The 24167-nt window shown below is 33.2% G+C and overlaps 1 protein-coding gene across 1 annotated transcript in view; it reads right to left on the reverse strand.

Moving 5' to 3' along the window:
• The window catches only part of LOC149796571 (uncharacterized), a 95362-nt gene that overhangs the window by 12494 nt on the left and 58701 nt on the right, over positions 1 to 24167 (reverse strand). Inside the window, exons 5-14 of the mRNA XM_089961274.1 lie at positions 18436 to 18576; positions 17551 to 17691; positions 16828 to 16968; positions 16400 to 16540; positions 12385 to 12525; positions 11805 to 11928; positions 5697 to 5821; positions 5092 to 5216; positions 3346 to 3427; positions 303 to 394 (exon numbers count right to left, since the gene is read on the reverse strand). Coding sequence (XP_089817400.1) covers positions 303 to 394; positions 3346 to 3427; positions 5092 to 5216; positions 5697 to 5821; positions 11805 to 11928; positions 12385 to 12525; positions 16400 to 16540; positions 16828 to 16968; positions 17551 to 17691; positions 18436 to 18576 — 1253 coding nt within the window. The remainder of the gene's footprint in view (positions 1 to 302; positions 395 to 3345; positions 3428 to 5091; positions 5217 to 5696; positions 5822 to 11804; positions 11929 to 12384; positions 12526 to 16399; positions 16541 to 16827; positions 16969 to 17550; positions 17692 to 18435; positions 18577 to 24167) is intronic.

The following is a 24167-nucleotide window of genomic DNA, read 5'->3' on the forward strand; positions in this document are numbered from 1 at the left end:
AAATCCTAATCACACACACAGAAACGCAAATAAACTTACATCACTATTAAGTCATAATGATACATATATGGTACACAAAAGTACATAGTTCGTACTGGATGTAATAAAAACAATTATATGTGGACTGACCCACTAAGCTCCTAATTTTATTCAGACTTTCGATATCGTCCATAAAAATAATGCAATTAAATTTCCTTTCACCTGCTGCACGTCGATATTTTTATATGTTCCTGCTTGTGCTTATTATTATTATTATTATTATTATTATTATTATTATTATTATTTCCATCTGTATCATATACCTTTATATGGCTGGCGTTGATATAGTCCGAATCATTTTCCTGCTCCGAGTCCTGTGTCGAATCTCGTTTCAGAACTACCCTATTAAAGTCATCTGGAAAATAATATCTCCAGTTCAACTATATTTATGAGGACAGACTGACAGATGAATTTTCAAAATAGGACAAGATAGATAGATAGATAAATCTCAAACGGGTAACGATTAAATTTTCAATTGATGAAACGAGTTGAATAATTGAATAATGTCCTTCTTTTGCGACCAAAAGCTGGACATTATTTAACGAGTGTCATACATTTATTATAAAATCATTACCCATTTGAAATTCTTTTTATCACATAGTTTTATATCAATAGAAATAATTTGGATAGAAATAATAATGAATAATTTCTTTCATTCTGACAGACGCTGTACCTTTTATTTGTTGTGCGTAAAAATTAGTCCCAAACAAGGTTGAAATAGTGAATGTATATTATACATTTTTGCCAACTATAAATCAAAGAACAAGCGTTCATGAAAATAAACAGAACATTTTACAAAAGACAAAACATTTGCCAAGACAAAGTAATAATGTGTGCGTCGTTACATTATTTGATATGGTGCACAGTACTGGTTTGAGTTGGCCTATATACACAACACAGTGACAGTGTTTACACTGAAATTCCACTTCACAACTAAAAATTACATTGTTGCGATATTTTGTGAAAATAAGAGTACTGGCTGCAGAAATATACATATTTACAGTAATGTATATGTGACCGGATATTTGCAGTATTTGATTTGGAACATTAGATTGTACAGAAGACGTGAACAAAATCTCTGTTTGTGTCGGACGTCCATCACATATTTACCGCTTAAAAATGCTGTGGTTGGATAAAGTTATGTCAGTGGTGGAGACCGGTTTATGTTTACATTCTTCTGTGCACAAAGATGAGTTCATTTACTGCAGTAAGTTCACATTTAAACAAAGCTTGTATATAGGTTCAATTCCATCCTACAGATATACCGCCCTCTATCCCCAAACCCACCCTCGCTATCAACTGAGTTGTTATTGTTCTTGTCTTTGGGGGCTTTTGCAATTTTTCATGTTGTGGTATGTTATGCATGACATAATGATCCCTTGTGACAGTAAATTGGCAATATTGAAACCGACGCGACCACTTTCCCCCAATTCCCTTTCACGAGTCGAATCAAAAATGGCGGCCTAAATGTTCAATGAAAACAAAACATTCCAGAACGCTGGGTTAAAAACTGTTTCCGACAATCGCAGCCAGTCAGTAAAGAGAATACTGCACAATAATTTCGTGGGCTTATTTGAACAAATGAGAATCACATAAAGTGATATGTTCACATATTATAATATCAAAATTATGAAACTTTACACACTATAGTCAAAGTGTACCGACTATGTGATATATATATATATATATATATATATATATATATATATATATATATATATATATATATATATATATATATATATATATATATATATATTGTATTACTGGCTGGCTTTCCTAATCACAGAATATTTCGTTTGTCTGCATTTTGTACTTTACTTAGTCCTAAATGAAGTTCACAGTGTAAGTCACCAGTGACAATTATTTATAAACAATATAATACGAGGCTGAAATTTTCACTAATTTTTTGGATTAAATGTTCAGATCATTGTAATGGTACACATTTTTATAGTCTTCATTCTTACCTTATACATTTCTGGAATGAAAAACTTCGTTAATTGACAGTATTTTGTGAAAATAGTAATTCCATTCTAAGTCAAAAAGGGTATAAAATCTTGTCTACTTAACAAAGTACTCAATCCTGCCTTAATATCTGAAGCAGAATCATTCTTGTCATTGTGTTCAGATTTGATTTTGATTATTTTCATTTGACTTATTCAAATTATTATTCACTGGAATAACAAAATGCTCAATAACATTCTTGAAATGTAAAATTTTATTTAAAAAGTAGTGAATTCAGATAAGAACGTTTTCTATAATATTATTATGACACATCAAAAACCATAGCAGATCATCAAACTCCATACTATAGACCCATTAAAACATTCAGTATTGCAGGTTATTTGGAATGCCATCATATTTTAACTGGAACTTCATACAGTTGGACTTGTGATATAAGGTTTAGTGCAATTTCGGTTTAATTAATAATACAGAAATTTTCACCTAGTATGCTAGGGCAATAAATTAATTGTAGAATTTTACAAAATTGTTGGTCTTGGTTGTTTTCTGAAACGGAGTTTAAGACAATAGAGTCCTATCAGAGTATATATATATATATATATATATATATATATATATATATATATATATATATATATATATATATATATATATATATATATATATATATATATATATATATATATATATATATATATATATATATATATATATATATATATATATATATATACCCATGTGTACTCACCAGCAAGAAACTTACGTTCCTACTCTGACAATCGTATACTTATTATTCCCACTATGAAAAGAGAGTCATATGGACAGCGTTCTTTTGCAGACCAGGGCCCAGCAACGTGAACTGAATTGCCCACTGAACTTAGACACAAAGACACAGTGATCACATTCAAGAGGGCTCTCAAAAATCACTTATTACGACTGCAAGAGCAAACTTAAAGACCTAATAATGTTTCCTACCTGAAATATTTTCAGCATGTTTTTTTTTTATTTTTTAATGTTTTTCTAATTTCATGGTGTTTGTCTTTGTAATAATATTATATTTTTTTTATCTTATAGGTGTTGTCTGATGTTGTAAAGCGTTTAGAGCTTCTAGAGATTAGGCTCTATACAAAGTTCTCATTATCATTATATATATATATATATATATATATATATATATATATATATATATATATATATATATATATGACAACATTCTCGTTGGATTACAGTTAGCATCTGTAGCAATTAGTTAAGAATGTCAAATCCTAAACGCAAGGCACATGTGAGATACTAAAGACAGAAAGTTTACAGAAGAATCTGACTACTGCAAATGAGGTATCTTACATGGATACATTGATTTGTATCGGTTCTTTGAAGGATTTGCCAGGGCTCCTTCGTGCGTCTTGGTCAACCCTTGACTGAATTCCTGTCATAAATAAATATTTTTAACATGTTAACCTCAACCTTTTATTTCCATATCCTTCATGGAAAATGTATCTATTGCATAACCAGGACTTAGCTACATACAATCTTTTCATCAGATTAAATTTAGGTAAAGTACTCTGAGGCGTTTATCAAATATTGTATGTAATGGAAGAAATTCTTATTAAGTATTCAATGCGTGCGTTTTAATGTAGGACGCAGGCGCGGTAGACTGTCATTTAAGAAGTTTTCTTTCCAACCCGTCTTCATTTTTAGATGAACTGAATTGACCGTTTATAAATGTCAAGATGCTGTGATATATATTTCAACTTTGGCTTTCTGGAGAAACTATTTCGAAAGTTTCCAAAATGGAGTTTAATTGGTGTAATATTTTTGCTCAATTAGTGGAAAAGACCTACTTTGATATGGAATTGAAATACGCCTTCCTCTCACGTGATCAAAAGTGTTTTACAATTTATCAAATTCATTCAGTCCTCTGAAGATGAAAGACAGACGTTATCTTTTTTATGTAGTGATTTGTCTTATAAATCCATGGGAAAATCACAGATTTGCACATAGATTAACTGCAACAATAATGTGACATGTACCTATGTAGTAGAAGAGTACTATCATCATCCGGCTGCATATGCTAGTATTAAACGGAGAGTTGGTATGTACCCTTTGAGAAATGGCCGCTATATTTGCTTTGTTCTATTTTGTTCCTAGGAGAGAAAACAACTTTCCAAACCAGAATCAATCAATTAATTTATCCCAACGAATACTTTCTTTCTTTTGGCATTAAATGGTTACTTGTCAAAGTTCTAAGTATATCCCTTTCTGCATGTTAATGGTATTATTCATGATATCAAATTGTAACAAATTACGTTGTCGATAATTCTGTGAAGATGTAAGTCAATCTGTGTTTCTCTCCGAAACGTAGACAAGTAAGCCTGTTATTTGTATTCAGTTAATGGAGGATATCGCTCGATCGACCATTATCCAGCCCATGTTATTTGTATTCAATATGTGGAAGATATTACACTAGCGTCCATTGTCCAGCCCGTGTTATTTGTTAGAGATTGTTAGAGTAGAGGCAAAGCTATCACTTATTACTTGAACAAAATGTTTCATTTGACAGATTTTTATCATATTTGCCATGATTCATGATCAATATAAGCCAATTCATTGTGTTACACATGTTATTTTGTTCTTTATACTGAGGTCAAGGTCATAGACATAGAAAATGTGCGTTAAAGTTTTTTTACAGTGCTTTTTATTTGCCTTTATTTTTAATCCGCTTGTTGGACTTTGCTCAACCTTTACGATCAATAGATATGAAGCTAAGACAATTCATTCAAGCAAATGGTCGTTCATTCTTTGACCTCCGAGTTAAGTCTGCGCTTTTTACTTCAATGCTTGGATTGTGGGCTCCACATCCTGGCCCTGACTGTTTTGTATCGAGTACAAATCATTTATTACAGGAACGCAAATAAGTGATTTGAGATGACTTCGAAGTACATTCGAGTACATCTTAGACGTAACGCTTTTGCATAAATTTTAATTAGTGAAATACAACAAACAAACAAAAATAACCTTAAGAAAAAGAATTTTGTCGGTGACATCAGGCAGTAAAATCTTCTTTCTTTTCATTAAAAACGTGTTACTTACTTGGAACTCTGTCTCAAATTCTTCTTTGTTTGCTTTCTTCTTCATAACGTGACCCCAAAAGGAGAGAACTGGTATACTATGAGAAATCAGCTGTGTCTTTTTCTCTGTATTTTGGTATACACTATCTGAAAATCGAACATTGTTTTGTTTCTAACAACTTTCTTTGAGACGCTTTTTTTAACACAAAACGAGACAGAAAGTTGAGTTAAAATTATGACGAAAGAATTTCTCCTGGTAATAAAGTATGTCCTATCGAAATATTCTTATTGTGTGTTCCTTAAAGTTTTTATGCATGTGGTCTTTCAGTATTCATCTTTATGTACATTTTAATTCTGTGAATGTATGAGTAAACAATGTTAGTAGATTGTGCTTTTAGACAAAACAAATTGCAACCAATAATCTTTCTGTGATAATGATAGGACTCAAAAATCTACGAATTTATCACCGACAAAAACATGAAAATCCATACCTACTAAAATAAATGATTACAAAGAATCCATTTTGTGTATAATTTTAAAAATTCAACAAGGAAACGATATAGGAAAAGCAATATTGGATAAACTGCTTGCAATCAATATTTATAGAACTAACGATTAGAAATTTACCTTTGGGGAAAGACGTATCTTCGATTTCTTGTGGTTTTCGAACACTGCATTCTCCTTCCTGGATCACTTGGTGTAACACTTTTTGCTCCTGATTCGGCACAGAGGGAACTTCCTTGTTAAGGTTACTATCAGAGTCAACCAAAATACGAGTTTTCAAAAAATAATTGACAATGTTAGCAGATTTATTGATAATATTTTTCAGTGCCTTCTAACATCTCCACAGATAAAACACTTACAAATCAAATCACTACGGGTATATAATTTTTTTAAAAACCAAACAATTATCATGCAAATTATCGTAAGATATCTACTCCAGTATGTTATGAATATCTATATTGTGTGTTTATCTTTTATCCACATTTGTAGATTTTTACCATCATTTATAAACAACATATTGCATAGTTAATTTGTTTCCATAATTGTACGATATATTCTAAGATCATGTGTAAACTATAAATAGGTTATTTGCATGGATTTGAGTTCTAGATATGCTTTGATTATGAATTAATAAGGTTCCAGAGGATGAAACTGTTTACAGTTTATGGTAATTTTCCATTGAGATGATGAGCTACTGACGTAGGTCACGTGGGGTTTTATTGCGACATGCAACGTGGGCGTGTATTGCCACATATATATCAGATAGAGAAGTATTGTGTCATAGATTAAGTAGAGATCTATTGCAACATAGAGACTTACAGTGAAATAATTCCTAGCAGGTAATATAGGATATTGCTATTTAAATTCCTGTTTTATGTTCACTCTGCAGAGGTATATACTGTTGTGTTTAGATGAGAGGAATCGTTTGTTTAAATTATTTATTGGAAGTACAAATTGTTCATGTGACTATTGGGACAAAACACCTTTTGGGATTATTGTGAGACATTTTGGATTACATCGCTGTGATACAGCAAGACTTTTGGCACATCGGCACATTCACGGTTATTGATAGTCAACACATTCAAGACCCGGAATTCATTCAAAACACTCTATTATTGTGAACTTGTGATCACAGTTTTATAATTATTTTGGATTTCACTCACAATACTGTAAGTTGCTCTTAACTTTTCATGTTATAATTTAGAAAATTGAATTTATTTAATTTTACTCAACTTATAAGTTTTACTTTTTCTATAGCTTAGTTTAAAATCGCAGGGTCGTAACAAAAACTTTTGGGCACCATTAGAGATATGAATATTCTTAAAATATTTCAAAGGAATCCAAATTATTTTTTAAATGTAAATTTACTTTGTTTCGGAGTTTCATTGTCTCTGGTAAAGATTTAATTTTATGCGTTTATCAACACTTTAGTGAAAATAACACGCATTCACAATGTCAACTAATGTAGTGAATTTTGTTTCAAATCCGGCCAAGGAAGGAGTAGAACCTTCAAAAAAGAACGAGTTGCTTCAAATTGCCAAACATTTTTTCTATTTCGGAAGTAGAAACATCCTCGGTAAAGAAGAAAAAATATTTTAGCGCAGAACTTCGTTGAAAAGTATGTGATATATAAAATTGCTTTTGATTTGATTAGTAAGTCTCTGCCTGACTCTGGTTCAAGTCAAGAAAGCTTCAGGAAAAAATGATCAAAAAGGAAGAGAGGCAAATGCAAATTCAAAAGGAGAAAGAAGAAAGAGAAATGAAATGTAGAAAGAAGAAAGATTAAGACCAGAGAGGCATATGCAAGTTAAAACACATAGAGACCAAATGCAAATGAAAAGAAAACAAGAAGAACAACAACAAAATTTAGAGAGGGGAAAAAGGTCAGGAAGATAGAAGAGAGACAAAAATAGATGCAGAGAGAAAGAGAAAAAGAAGAAAGGGAAATGCAATTTAGATCATAAGAATTAGAACTGCAGCGAAAAGCACTCCCTTCCCCACCCACCCTTTATATACAAATTTAGTTTTGATATTACAATACATATGATGTGGGTACAAACATTTTGGGTAAAAGAAGTAGATCAATACTTCATCATTTTTAGAAATTTCCTAAACATCTGCAATGGCCAAGACAGCTATCTACTAAGTGTATTGTTACGTCATGGGGTTCCAACTTAATAATAATAGTTATTGATTTCACCTTAGCGAACCACCTTAAAGTTTACGTGTATTTCTACTATAATAGTAACCATTTAAAATAAAACTGTCAGCCTCAAACGACTAAAATAAAACATATTATGAATTCAAAAGATGATATATAATACCTAAACATTATTTATTGGCACAGCTCGTGAATCTACACGTCATTGTCGGTACAACAAGTTGCTGATTATGGAATATCTCAGGTATTATCTTGAAGGTGTATGAGTTGGTACCTAAGGCATATTGACAGAAGTTCGTGAATTGTAGAAGAAAAACTAGACAAACCAATATCGAATTTCCAAAGGAACAACTGTGTCATAGGTGATGCTCTGCCAAGAAGGTTGGGCAAGATTACAATAGCGTCAGGAATCTTACATTAGTTGAAGACTTCAAACATTGCGTTCTTTGTTATGTGAAAACCTTCCTTGATGAGCAAAATGTAACAAATTTAAAGAGTGCTGCTCAAACAGCTGACTAATATCCGTTGACTCACCAAAACATTCGTTTGTCAATAAATCTTCCTTTGAGCAATTGTTTGGTGGAAAATCATCTCAGTCTCATACGACCACTTCCAAAATCTCAATCTCGCACAACATATAGGAAACAAACTTCTGATAAGACTGAGCAGAATCGTAATTTCTTCCTATGTGTAATTATTATAAGAAGAAAGGACAAGCTCTTTATGTTTTATTCAAGTTGACAAACAAACAACAGAATAAAGACAGGGTTATTCCAAATGATCTTATTTCAAAAAGGTCAACCTCATCGACATGTGATTGAAAGTAATACATTTCTGGGGAATTATACAATCCTCAATCTGATTCAATCATGGAGAATTATGAACCATTCGTGTCGAAATGTTCCGTATTACGTATTGATGGTTATATCAACTCTATCACTCTTAAAATATTAAGGAACACTGGAGCTTATACGAGTCTTATATTATCATGTATGTTTCCACTCTCTGACAAGTCTTTTTCTAATGAAAGTGTTCTTATTTAGAGACTAGAGTGCGAATTTTTTAATATTTCTCTCCATTATGTTAATTTGACATCCAATCCGGCCTCAGGAACCGTTAAAGCGGAAGCAGTGACTGCTTTACCCATCGATGGGATTAATTTATTACAAGGCAATGACCTAGCTGGAGATAAAATTGTAGTGAACCTACTTGTAATTGCCAAATCTTGTTTGGATCAGAAAGTTGATGATTTATAAAAAGAACACAATCATTTATAAGCTTCTTGTGCAGTTACCAGAGCTATGAAAAAAGAGATACTGAGAATGTTGTTAATCACACATTTATTGGCCAGTCTTTTGATGAGGTCACTTTTGCTTCCCGTTTGGATCAATCAAATGGATTGATCACGGTAATCCTCTTTTTACAACTCATTTGCTTAGTTCTAATCATAATGACAAAACGCAATCACTCGTTGTTGAACAGAAACAATATACTGAGAACTCAAATTTGTTTCTGAGGGCTATTAGCGAAAGTGCCACAAAGTACTGGTTGTAATTATTTTGTCAAACAAGGGGTCATAATGAAAATTGGAGACCGCCTGAGGTACTCGCTTGTAACGCGTAGTCAGTGAGGTGTCAAATTATTGTACCAAAGTCATAATGAGAGGAAATTCCTAGCCTAGCCCATGAAAAGCCCTTCGCTGGTCATTTAGGAGATCTACAAGGCTTATCACAAGACCTAGAAACCATTTTAAGGGCCGAAAATTAAAAGTAAGGCTTCTAAATACTGTAGATCTTGTCACAGTTGTCGAATGGTAGAAAAACAAAATCAGAAAATACCTAAGGCTCATCTGTAACCTATTCTTGCATTTGTCGAACCATGTGGCAGAATAATTTAAGACTGTGCCGGTCCTTTTCCTAAGACCATGTCAGGCAATCAATACTTGTTCAGAAATAGTGTGTGTGCATCCCTCCTAAATTCCAAAGACAAACCCTTTCAGGAATATTAAAACTAAAATCGTAGCAAAACATTGATAACGTGTTTTACACGTTTTGACCATTCCCAATCAATCCGGTCTGATCAAGGGTCGAATTTCTATTTTATACATCAATTAGGTATCCACCAGTTTAAATATTCTTCCTAGCACCCTAAAGGTCAAGGGACTTTATAAATATTTCATCAAACCTTTGATGAATATGATTCAGGCATATTCCTTAAATACAGGAAAAGATTGCGATGAAGGTATTCATTTGCCGTTCTTAGCTGTTTCGAAATCATTTCAAGAATAATTACGTTTTATTCCTTTTGAACTGGTTTTGGGACATTATGTGCGTGGACCATTGAAGCTGTTAAAAGAGAAACTTCTTTTAATCGAAGATTCAAAAATATTTTTACTATGTCTCTGATATCAAATGCGAGTTGTCAAAGGTTTTTGAAGTGGCATGAACTAATCTTCACTCTACTCAGTCAATAATGAAATTACGGTAAGACAAAACTACAAAGAAAAGACGTATGCAGCCTGGTGATAGACTTCTGTTTCTCTTGCCCATATGTCACGATCCTGTTCAGGCTAAATAGTATGGTCTTCACACAATTGAAAATAAAGTACGTGCCATAAATTATATCATTAATACTCCTTGGAGGAGGAAACAAACAACTTTGCCACATAAATAATTTAAAGGAGTGTGTTGATAGAGATAGCAGTGTTAATCTTTCAACCATCGTAGTTGTATCTGTCTCATATAGTTAGTATTTAAACGATTGAATGCAATCTGTCGTCAGTGACTTTTGCGTAACCAATCTTCGGAATTCAGACATATTGAACAATAGATGCCAGAACCATCTGCATTTTCAGCCACAAAAAGAGGAATTAAAACAGCTGTGATATGAATATGTATACGTGTTCCCAGATGTTCTCATACGAACAAAAAAAATCTACCACTGACGTTGAAATTGAAGAATCTACACCAATGAAGCAGCATCATTACTGAATTAATCCTCCCAAGTAGAAATATTTGGAAAAAAGAAACTCAGTATTTGCTGGAGAGTGTTTGCATTGAACCAAACAAAAGTAACTGCAATTTGCCCTGTATTCTTCTGATGAAACCAAATAATAATCTCTGTATGTATACTCATTTTAACAGTGAACAGTGTCACCGAAACGGATTCATTTCCAATACCAAGAATCAGGGACTGCACTGGCAAATGTAAAATATGTTACTAGCATGACCTTTTCAAAGGATATTTTAAACGTTCCACTCACGGAAAGATCCAAAGAAATTTTGACATTTGAAAATCAAGATGGACTTCATCAATATAAAGTGATGCCGCATGATAAGAAAAATTCTTCGTCAACATTCCAGCGTATAATGAACATGATAGCATCTGGTCCATATAATTGTGACACGTCTATCAAAGACGTCACCATCTACAACAAAACCCAGTAAGATCATTGGGAAACCATTCGGCATTTCCTTGATCAATTCAGTTTCATACGAATTTGATAATTGTTTCAAATGAAAGTCAGTTTTCACATGCTTGTGTCATATTTAGACCATATTATAGGACATGGTGAAATGAACCTGTAAAAGTTAAAAGTTGCTGTCTCTGAATTCCTAGTGCCCTTCAGTTGAATGCATTTATGTATGGAAGAATATTATCGGATATGTTTCTCATATGTTTTCATTATTGCTGACTTTATTAAGTAAGTTTCATTGGTCTGACAATTAACTAGAGGAGTTCGCTAAATTAAAGGCCATACTTAAGAGTGCGCCAGTTCATTCAGATCAACATTGCAACCAATCATTTAAAATGTATGTTGATGTAAGTGAACTAGGGCTTGCATTCGGAACACTATTCTTTTGGATGAATGATAGAACTTTATTGATTATTAGTGATTTATTTTCACAATACTGTAATTACCTACTAAATTTTCAACTTGCAACTTACAAAACAAAATTATCTTTAACATTTTAAAAAATGTATTTTTCTGTTGCTTAGTTAAAAACATAGAGTCCTAACACGTATGCAAGATGTATTTTTTCATATTGACACATTACTTAAATTATTACCTTCGTCTTCTCCTCACTCTCAAAACGACAAGGACGATGATTAAAACTATGATCACGATGACAACAGGAACAACAACACCGATTATGATACCATTGTCTGACGGAGGGGGTGACATACCTATTTCTGAATAAAATGAAAATTTCTGAATAAAGCAATTTAAATTTGCGTCAGCGAATAACATACTTCACGAAAATATTATCTCTCTGACAAATATATTATAAATATTGTTATTTGGGAAAATTAAACACTGTTTTATATAACCATTCCAATAATACCCTGTGGAATTATCGTAACATATATCACCTACATCGCCATTGAAAATGTAACCAACAGTGTCTAGATATATATAACCTAGATCGCTATGACACATATACTTAATCGCCATGATATATATTGTACAACATATATAAACTATATCGCTATGACATATATCAGACCTACGAAACACGCTGTAATAACAGTAATCCTCATGGAAAGATGTCACTGATGATTTGGAGATGAATTACGTATTACATAATTGTTGACATTTGGTCAGTGAATGGAAAGTGTTAAAATCAGTTTCAATGTGACATGGCATACCTAGTGTACATTTCTCATCTTTCCATCCATCTTGACAGCCATATATGCACGTTCCGTTTATGGTTGAACAACTTTCAGCGCCGTACATACACTTACCACAGGTTTCATTGCATCCATAGCCATATGTCCCTTTCTCGCATTCTAAGAAAATGAACAGCAAATGGCGTTATAAAATCTATCGCATCTTATGGGTTCCTTTTTTCATTTTGCTATTATGACTATCTGGTCTTCAGATAAGTAACATAAAAGAGCGAGAAGCAACAAGCGTTGTAAGCTTCAACACGTAATTTATTTCCCTAGAATACAGAGTGAAAATTAAAAAAGAAACTTGCAGTATTGCGAACTAAATCCTACATAATCTTAGAATTACAAAACAAAGTCTAATTATTAATGATCTTTAGTGCAAATCCAAATCAAATCCAACGCTGGAAGTGTTGATGTGACTGTTGTGGCCCATGTAGTGTAGATGTGCCAACAGGTTTTGTTGTATCAAAATAATACAATCCAAGACTATATCCTCATTTGAAATTTGCTATAAAGTCCAGTCTCTATTGGCAGGAATGCTATTGTCGAGCATTTTTGTCTTTCTTCCAGGAAGCAATAGTTTGAATTAAAGGAATTCCATCATAAATGCATCACTGAGTACAGCAGTAATACAGCCGATTATACTAAGATCTTATAGCAAGAATAATTAATGTTAGAAAAACAATATTACATACTCCTCTTCTTGATCTCGGGTTAGAGGTATTATTATTTATATTTCCTGATGCAAAGTTTCCTTCTGGAACGTTCCAAATGTTCCAAGATGAAATCTTAGTTACAATTAGAATTCCATTTCTAAAATTATAATATAAAAAGTAATAAACAACGGGTAGAACCTGCATTTCCTTTAGGGAATTTCCACACTTCTAGACTGAGATTGAGATAAACAATGTTACAATGTTATGTGTATCTACATTTTTGGTAACTCCTGATACATGATTGTATTAAATTTTAAAAATACTTCTTCATGGCTATAAATCGTACATAATATCTTTAGTTAATTTTTGATACGTGATATGATCTTAAGAGTGTAGTAGTTATATAGGATCTATAAATATATGCTTACTTATGTGTTGACACTTATTAATAATAATCTTAATAATAACACTTGCTGGCGCACATGGCTTAATTTCTCAGTGGCACATGGGGTTTCGACGTTTCTAGAATGATTATGTAACTTCCTATTGGTTGGGCTAGGTCATATGAATAGGCAGAATCGACGCAAAAGGAGTAGTGTTGTCTCTCACGTTAGGTCTTTTGCTGAATACAGTTGCAATAGATGGTATATATAAAGAGAGAACTGAGCAATCAGATTCAGATTCATTCCGATTTTGAACTCATTCACATGTCTCGTGTTCATTTTGTAATGTCAGCAGACGTATTTTATGCTGTACGTAGATAAGAGATAAAATGTTTTTTGCACTGTTTAGTGGAAACAGATAGTGCTCCTTGGTTGCACGATATTATTATTCTAGCACTGTTATACGTTATTCAAAGAAATTCTGGACAACGCCATCTTGACAATGTCAGGGATGTTGGATGACCAGAAGATTTCCGGTTTTGAAATTTATAAGTAACTTTTCATTCATTTACGACTTTTATAGATCTTTATAAGGATTAGTTTCGACTCATCTCATAATACTGGAAGTTCCTCACGCTTTTTCATTATATCTATGATAAATAAGTTGGTGTTTTTAACTTTTACATACCTAGTTGGCTTTTATTTGTCTGTTACTTAATTTGTGGCCATAAGTTTGAAACAACTACAAAAATAAAATCAATGAGTCAGATCAGGTACAAAATTAACTTGATTTTCGACACAATCAAGTTCAAAATATAATTACCCATATCACATAATGACAACAAAATAAACATACTTAAAAAAATGTAAATTAAATATACATAACACTCAGAAAATTAACGACAAGGAAGCATTATGTAAAGAAACTCGTCTTATGGTTTCTTTTTAATATATTACCCGATAATATACTTTTCATGGATATTCAGTCTGGCATTAAATCCTATATTCAATGCATAATACCTGAATGCGTTTACATCAGAGAATAAATATTCCAATTTTGTTTCACAGGAAATAAATATAGTTCGTAAATAATATGATGATCATATAGTCACATTGATATTTCATTCCGTTCTTTTCAAAATGTTATTGCCATGAACCACACTCTAATATGTTCGATTTCAATAATATATCTGACGTTATTTACTTCATGAATATTCAAACAATTTAGCTGCATTACCTATAGAGAATCCCTCAAGCTGTCATTTTGTTCATACGAACTGAGGGTGTAATTGATAGGTCAAAGTCCCTTTCAATGATCTGATATAAGCAGTTATATTATTGTACATTTTCTAAGGGTTCTTCGATCCCCTAACTTTATCACCAAAAATTGGGACTAGCACGACACATGCCAAATACTTAATATTGTCAGCTAAATATTTAGAACACTTACAAAAAAGAAAGCTCACACTGTTGCAATCATCTTTAATCACATATATTCATTTCAAACCCTTCTTCTAGCGAAGTAGTGCGCGAGTGTCGATTTTGCCGCATTTAATTGATAAGCAAACCATTAGCTTTCACTTAATTGCAACCCTCAACGTAACACGTCTTAAAATGATCAGAATTACCTACATCTTTGGTAGATCAGCTCAGTTTTACTGAAATCAACATCATAAAATAATTGACTTGAATTACTTAGACTCCTAGACTATAATATTGCATAGAGTGGACCTACTGTAATTTAAAATTACGATTAATTCTGGCTTGAATGTGCGAAGACAAATACATGTCGAAGAATAAAATGTGAAACGAATGACAAAGTCTAGCTTGTTGCGCATTATAAGATTTTGCCTTAGAATACTGACTACATAAGTTTACACGTTCCTCCCCTCCATCCAGCTTCACAACCGTCGATGCACTGCCCGTCTGTTGCTCAACCAACGAATAATGACACTTTTTAAACAGATAACAAAATTTGTCTTACGTAAAACCGCATATTCCCCTTTCTCATTCTTAGAAAACAGGAAAACAAAAAAGCTTTCACAACAGGTATGCACTTCTTTTTTCCTTCTGACTACGTGCTTTTTAGTCACGTGAAAATTGCAATTGAAGCTGTTCTTGCATAATACATATATCTTTAAATCCAACAACTCCTGAAATTTGGATCTAGTATTGTGCGCACTAAAAGGAAATTATAATGAAACTACAGTATGATTAGAGCAATTCTGCATCAAAGCGAGTTTCAAACATCGAAATCGATGCACTTATAAACAGATGGCAAATATTCGCATAGATTATTATCCAATTTATACGAGATACGTTGCAAGAATCTTTCATTTTAGATTGTGCTTTCGTTGCTTGAAGTTCGACTTTCGCATTTTGATATCTTCCGCTTCAATTTTCTTACACCTTTCACGAACAAATGCAACCGAACTATTTCATGTTCTCATTATGCACAATTCATATTAAAACAAACCTCTCTCGTTACAGTATAAAATAGTTCCCTTTATTTTATTTTATTAATTGATTTCTGCGACAAGAAAAATCATTAATATTTCCCTTAAATTAATAAGATCATTAGCATTCTAACAAATAGAATACTTTAATAGCATCGAATCAAAGACGAATCTAGTGATAATTAATCACGGCAAAGGCACATAGTAGCACATCATCAGGAAAATTTGCCAAATAATGTGAGCATAAGGATATAAATTTTCATTTACTGAAATATACTGATGATCCCGTCCTCCGTTATTTCAAACTTAATTTACAAATGCAGAATCAAAAATGTGCATCCTTTTATTACAAAAGTACAGAAACATTTCTCACAATGATGTCACTTCGGCGTTACATTTTTTAGATACAAACTCAGGAAAAAGAGAGCTTAAATAATGACAACATACATTTTGTTTCGAGATGATATATACATTTTGAAAATAGAATATGACATACCCTGTATGCAAGTTTCTTGCCGCCATCCAGCTTTACAACCGAGTGTGCACTCTCCGTTAGTCGTTGAACAGCTGTTATTACCGTTTAAACACATGCCACAGGTACTGTTGCATTTGTACCCATATGTTCCTTTCTGGCATGCTAAAACGACAAAATGCAAAACAGCATTTTAGGATTCACTTAACCTTTTAATTATCTTTGAAATAATAGTGTTCTTGGTATTCAAATTGCTCATCCAAGCAGAGTATATTCTTTGCACAAGAACACTACTTGCATTCTGAACATTCCGAAATTTTGCTAAAAGTAGCTGTTCAAAAGTAGTGTATTCTAGGCGATGTGCTAGTCTTATGTGCATATCTATTATGAGTTTGACACCTTACAATTTGGTTACGATTATATCTGCATTTTTCAATTTTAATACGACATACCCTGTTTACAAGTTCCTCCCTGCCATCCAGCTTTACAACCGACATTGCACCGTCCGTCAATCGCAGAGCAGCTGTTGTTCCCACTAAAACACATTCCACAGGTTTCATTACACCCGTACCCATATGCTCCTTTATCGCACACTATACGAAAACGAAATACAAAGTGATATTTTGACATGAACACAAATTGCGAATACCTTTGAAAGAGGATGTATGTGTTTTGTAATTTCTGGTCAGAGTATGTTCTTGTGCAAACAATATTTAATTTCTGAAAATCCAGATTCTTTTTTGAAAGCAGTCGTTCAAATAAAATACATTTTGGGCATTATCTGGTGTTATGAGCAGATTTAATTTCCAAATGACCTGTCACCTTCCACCTGTCACTGAACATTTGTTGTTGCCGCTATAACACATGCCACAAGTTTAATTAAACTTGTCGCTACATGTTCGTTTTACAGATGCCAAAAATAAACGAAATACGAAACTGCATCTGCGTATAAATTTAACTGTTATTTTCTTTAAAAGAAATAATGTATTGACATTTCACCAATACTTCTTGTAGGTCTTGCACTATACAAATCAAATTACGAAATTCCACATTCTTATTCTTGAAAAAATAATGCATGGTTAGTGGGTTGTACTAGTATTAAATGCAAATTTATTTTGAAAATGAAACTTAAAGTCTATTCGAGACTATATCCGTATTTTCCGAATGTGACATACCTTGTTTGCACGTTGCTCCCCACCATCCAGCTTCACAACCGAGTTGGCACTGTCCATTAATCGTTGAACAGCTGTTGTTGCCACGAAAACACATGCCACATGTTTCATTACATCCGTGGCCGTATGCTCCTTTATCGCATTCTAAAAGAAACAAATTATTTCACTTTATTTGAGGATAAACACCATTCTTATTTTTTTAAAGAACGCTATATAAGTATTTTTCCTTCCCATCCCTGTAGAGCATTTTCTTGCGGATTTTTTTAAAATTTTATTTATCGTTGACTTTGTTACCAATATCGTCACAAAGATAATGCATACAGACATATAATTGTATGATGTACAGATTTGCTTTGAATATGACAACTCACAGAATGTTTGAGATTCCAGCTGTATTTTCCTAAGAACGTGACATACCCGGTTTACAAGTTCTGCTCAGTCATCCACCTTCACAAGTGAAATCGCATTCTTTATCAATCGTTGAACAGCTACCCTTGCCGCTAAAACACATGCCACATGGTTTATCAAAAATGTTATGATCTAAAAATGATGTCACATATTTGTTTCCATTTAGGATAATGTACAGGAGTATACGGCTATGGAATCCGACTGTTTATATGTCCTATTTAGTACGCTTTATGCTCGTATATCGCATCCTTAGAGGAAACAATATATTTCACAGCATTTTAGGATAAACACACTTTTAATATTTCCCTTGATACAAAGGCTCCAGGAACAGTGTATCTTCCCATCCATGTGGAGTATTTTCTTGCGGACAAAGGCAAATGTTTAAATTCCAGAAACTCTTTGTCTTTGTTAACAATATATAAATATCCCATACAGATTGTTCGAAATTACGATTCCATTTTCCAGAGGGACGTGACATACCCTGTTTACACGTTCCTCCCTGCCATCCAGCTTCACAACCAAGATTGCACTGTCCGTCAATCCCAGAGCAGCTGTTGTTGCCGCTAAAACACATGCCACATGTTTCATTACATCCGTAGCCGTATGCTCCTGTCTTGCAACCTAACAAAATACGTTAGAAAACTTTAGGATAGTCACAGTGAATGAAAGGTTATATGGCCATTATACCTTTTGGTAACAGTTTCGTATTTTCTCGCGGAACAAAATTTAAATTGTGAAAATCCAGACACTTTGTTGAACGTAACTTTACAGAGATAATATATTCGCTAGATTATATTACCTGTATTATTTTGAAAAGCAAACCTGCTTCACACTATGTAAGAAAAGCAATCTTTTACTAAGCGTCTTAGCTCATTTTAACGATTGGGATTGTTCCTTCTGTAGAGGAAAACTGAAGTTGTTCATCCCGTAGAGGTAAATTTTGGTCCCACATAAAGCCATTTGAATTTTCTAAGATTTATATCTTCTACTTTCTCATCCCAAAAACTGTAGACATCAGTATGCAGTTTTCCCGCATATCAAGAACATATGGTGAATATTGAAAACAATCAGCGTTATTATCACTATATAACATGCCTTATAATTTTCATTTAAATGAATGTTTTAGGAGACAAAACTATTACAATTAGAAATCCTTTCCAAAATAATAAACAAAATTTAGGAAAATAAGAGTCACTGAACATATTCCAATCATTCTAAAGCCTTTAATTATCTAATACAAGTTTTGAAACGTAACAAGGGACCAGCTAACGTTATACACAACTAAGATATTAGCTCATGTATCCTGAAATCTACCGATGAGAGATTACATTTATGCTTACTTATATAAGAATTCCCATACATATATAGCGTGACGTTTTACGATATTTAACGAACGAATTTCACATAAACGTGACACCAATAAAAAGGCGACCATCTTATAGGAGAGTTAATTATGGGAACAAGATCAAACTAATAAAAACTAAAGATTGTTTCAAAGTATAGCTGCATCTGCAGATTGGAATGCTTGTTCACACAGCTTCACAGTCATATTTGTATATTTCGTTTGATGTTGAACAACTGTTATGGATGGTCAAAGACATGCCACATATTTTGTTGCATCAATAGCCGTATGTTCCTTTATCACATTATAACAGAACGATTTTTCACATTAGATAGTTGTCACAAAATGCTTTAATCTAACCACATTTTGAACAATGATCTAATAAAGCCTATAATAACAATTCGAATAGATAAGAAAATAAAATCAGTTCTTTTGGAAAAGAATGCATCTGTCATAAATGGTTTGGAGCATAGTGTAAGCTGTGTACCTATCCGTATCGTGCTTTACGATTACCATCGAATTGCACTGTTTTTAATAGGCAAATAATTAGAGCATTTATATTAATTTCAGGTGTAATCATTGTCAATGATACAGGTAGGGGTTTTCTTTATTTCGTAACTTCTGGCAACCATGATCAATTCTCATCTTCGTGCATGCATTAGATTGTTTTAATTTGCCTCACCAAATAAACGATATACTTCCGGTAGTTTATTTTAAATATAATCAAGTTAGACAATGGCACCTTATATATGAAATTAAATGATTTATTAAGCAATGAAATGGTCTTTTCAATGCTTCATTCCCATTGAGCTTTATGGATCAATGAAATTGTTGTTGTTACCATACCACAGTATATAATTCCTAAAATGTCGTATCATTCAATGTTTTTTGTCAAAGATGACGTGCATTGCTTACAATAATTCCATTTATTCGCGTCTTCTTCCCACGATTCTATTAAGAACATTCACTTTAAACTGAGCTACTTTTAAATAGTGCTTCGGGTACATTTTCTTCTAAGAACCACCCAGGCTGAATTCCTTTAAACATTTTCATCTAAGAACCATCAAGGCAGAACTCATTTAAGCACCTTTCAGCTTGTAATTAAAACATAAAAAGAACTGTGCACTAATCAGTTTGTGGAGAAATCTATTTTACAATAAAGACGTAAAAATTTTTGATAATTTTATTTTTCACCAACATTATCTTATAAGTAGGTTCCCCGTGTTATTTGCTTTCAATATACTAGAATGCTGAAACCACCGGTAATTAGAAATAACTTAGGTTGTACTATTACAATTAACGTTGCCGTTAAGACAGTTCCCACAAGTTCCATTGCATCCATCGCCAAATGTTCCTTTCTGACATTCTAAGAAAAAGAGTTTTTGTATCAAACGCATTTCAAGGTTTACATATATCGACTAATGTGTATCAATACGTGACGAAATGGTAATAATAAACTGCCTGTCCAATGAAATGACAACATTCAAACGATGTACCCCTCCGGAAACACGCTTTTAAATTGCAGTTATAGTATCATAATCAGGAAAAGGATGTTGTATCGAGTTACGGTTCAAGGACCATATACATCTATATTCAGATGTGTATTTGATTCGATATATATATATATATATATATATATATATATATATATATATATATATATATATATATATATATATATATATATATATATATATATATATATATATATATAACGATTTACGATCGCGTAAGGACATTTATGGGAGGTGTGGTTGGGTCTACAATTTTCCGCCAGATTTGTCGTGTAAAGCTCTGTCAAGGGCCAAAATATTTAAAGCTTTCAATCACGCGTTCTGCGAAGCCAATCGTAATGCTCTCGCTCCGGCAGCGCGCGGAGGGATTCTCTCTGCTAGGGACTGTGTTCTCAGTTGAGCCAATTTCCTTCTATGTTGCGGAGGTGTTTTCTTTTTTTGTAGAAATTATTTTTCCTTTGTTATTTACCTTCCTCATTATCTGGAATTTTGACCCAGTCGAATCGTCCTGGAAGTTAAGTATTTACTTACATTAACTTGTTTCCATTCCACAAATTCTACTAACGTTTATTTTCTTATACATTAAGTCACACTCATACTGGTTCATTCCATCTGTAAAAGATTGCAGCATCATTTGAAATCAGAAAAAAATGATCGATTGCGTCCAGATTTTAATATTCGGTGCTATTCTAAAATCTATATGCATGTGGTTGGGGGCAGAATAGTCGAACAATCTCTCTGTCGTACACAAAATTAAACCAGAGAACCATAAAGCTCAACGTAAATATACCTCCCATCGTCTCGTGCATAAATTCATTTCACCAATATATGTGCGTAAGAGTAATTGCAAACGACTAAACGGTTATTGCAAGCTTCACTATCTCAAATGGTATAACATTAGTGTGCCAAATTGTTGCACTTAAGTTCAAATATCCAAATTAATGTATCTCCCAATTCGCGGTCTATTAATGGGGGTATATGTATAACCCTAATCTTTCGGTTTGGTTGATTTATTCATTGGTCTGATATTGCAAAATAGGTGCATCTTCCTAATACAAGAGTTCATACTGTATTTGAAGGTCTTTGACAGTTTGTGAAAATGAGGTAGCATTTTCAAGGCCTTGAAAGTTTGGGAAAATGAAGCTGATTACTCTGAGGTCTTTAAAATTATTTAAAAATTGAAATAAACCCAAACATTTTAATTTCTTTCCGTAATCAGGGATTTTAATATACATCCTCGTAATAATATATATATAAGTATATGGTCTTTAGAGTAATTCTCCTTTAGGCCAGTGCTTGGAGTAATGCTACATTACTCCCTTATATAGATATAGCCTAGTTTTGCCAGTGCCAAGGTATCTTCAGACAAATAATGTATATATCTAAGTTTCGAGAGTGTCTGCACGTTCTAGCGCCGTATATGAACGGATACCAAAACATCATTTGTTTGGTGATGTGGAGGTGGCCGTGGTAGTATGGGTGCTGGAACGTGTAGGCAGGCGATAGTTGTCTTATCTCGCATTCAGAGGTCCTAGGTTCGATACCAAGCAGAAACCCAATATGGAGCGAATTATTGTTATGCTTGTTTAGCGGTAGGGTGGGAATAGTTCTAATACTACTAGTGGTAATCAATGTCCCTACATTCGTCGACCATAGGGATTTTAATATACATTGTCGTAATAATATATATATATATATATATATATATATATATATATATATATATATATATATATATATATATATATATATATATATATATATATATATATATATAAGTATATGGTCTTTAGAGTAATTCTCCTTAGGCCAGTGCTTGGAGTAATGCTACATTACTCCTTTATATAGATATAACCTAATCTTTCGGTTTGGTTGATTTATTCTTAGGTCTGATATTGCACAATAGGTGCACCTTCCTAATACAAGGGTTCATGCTGTATTTGAAGGTCTTTGACAGTTTGTGAAAATGAGGAAGCATTTTCAAGGCCTTGAAAGTTTGGGAAAATGAAGCTGATTACTCTGAGGTCTTTAAAATTATTTAAAAATTGAAATAAACCCAACGTTTTAATTTGTTTCCGTAATCACAAATAAAATTGTCCAATATTGTTGGATTTAGATGTAGTCGAGTTTTCCTAGTTTCTTTCTTTTGATGACCCGTTCAGTTTAATTTCATCATTAAACAATATTACATTATTTTGCATTCTTTGTTTTCTCATAAAACATAACTTGTATACACAAAATGTTAGCGAAACTAGGTCTTGGAAATCTATGTGTGTGGTCCTTAAAAGTTTGGGAAAAGTCTTTGGATTCATCATTCAGAATTCTGTATGAACCCTGTAATACGCTTTTTTCTGGCTTTGTGTACCTTTGTTATGCGGTGTCGAAGATGGACGAAACGTTGTAACATATTGGAAGATTGCATTTTCTGTCGATGGTCGGTCGGAGGAGCCATTTGTGGAATAATAACAAACATTTCCAATATGATTGTGTCATGCTTTGTTAATACTTTATCATTATTCGAAATTCGAACTTTGTCGTCCAATTTTCGGTCATTTCGTTCTGCATAATTTTTTGACAAGTGGTCTTTCAGTTTGGTTGGTTTGTTCATCAATCTGATTGAAAATGTAATTGCACTTTCTTGATTTCACTTTGCATGGTTTTGTGAGCTCTTGTGTGGCTTTCTCGGGCATAGCTGTACGTAGGAGGACCCTTTTCTTTTAATTGGTTTCGTACCATTAGCTTCTGTTTTCCAGCTGGGTCCTTACCACTGGATTGTGTATTAGCCAGCTGGTTCCGTACCACTGGATTTTATGTTAGCCTTCTGTCTCCACGCTGGCTCAGTACCACTGGAATTTATGATTACCAGTTGACTCCGTACCACTGGCCTGTGTGTTTACCAGTTGATTCCGTCCCACTGAATTTTGAGATTACCAGTTGATTGCGTATCACTGGCCTGTGTGTAAACCAGTTCATAATGTTCAAATTTGGTTCTTTTATCCTTTTTCTTCATATTTTTCTTTCTTACTATTACCAAGTTTGTGCATCATCTCACAACAGTGAGCAGTGATGTTCATAACATTACAATAAGGGTTTTTCATTTGCAACGATTGCTACGTAGTAATACACTGAAATGTATGTAAATAACTTTTTGTGGCATTCCTTACAGAATGACCCCTACAAAGAGAGCTGCGGCGGCATTGCAAATGGCAGTGAAGAGAGTCAGACAATCAAGGTCCAAAATCCAAGAGGCGATGAATAGGCCCATAAAGAAGGTACCATTGTCAACGCCAACGGCCGCCAACCCTCAATCTGGATCATCCAGCGAAGGGGCATGGATGGACCCAATCTTATTAATG

The sequence above is a fragment of the Sinohyriopsis cumingii genome, chromosome 6 (assembly GCF_028554795.1).
Source record: "Sinohyriopsis cumingii isolate HCF-2022 chromosome 6, ASM2855479v2, whole genome shotgun sequence".
NCBI lineage: Eukaryota > Metazoa > Mollusca > Bivalvia > Unionida > Unionidae > Sinohyriopsis > Sinohyriopsis cumingii.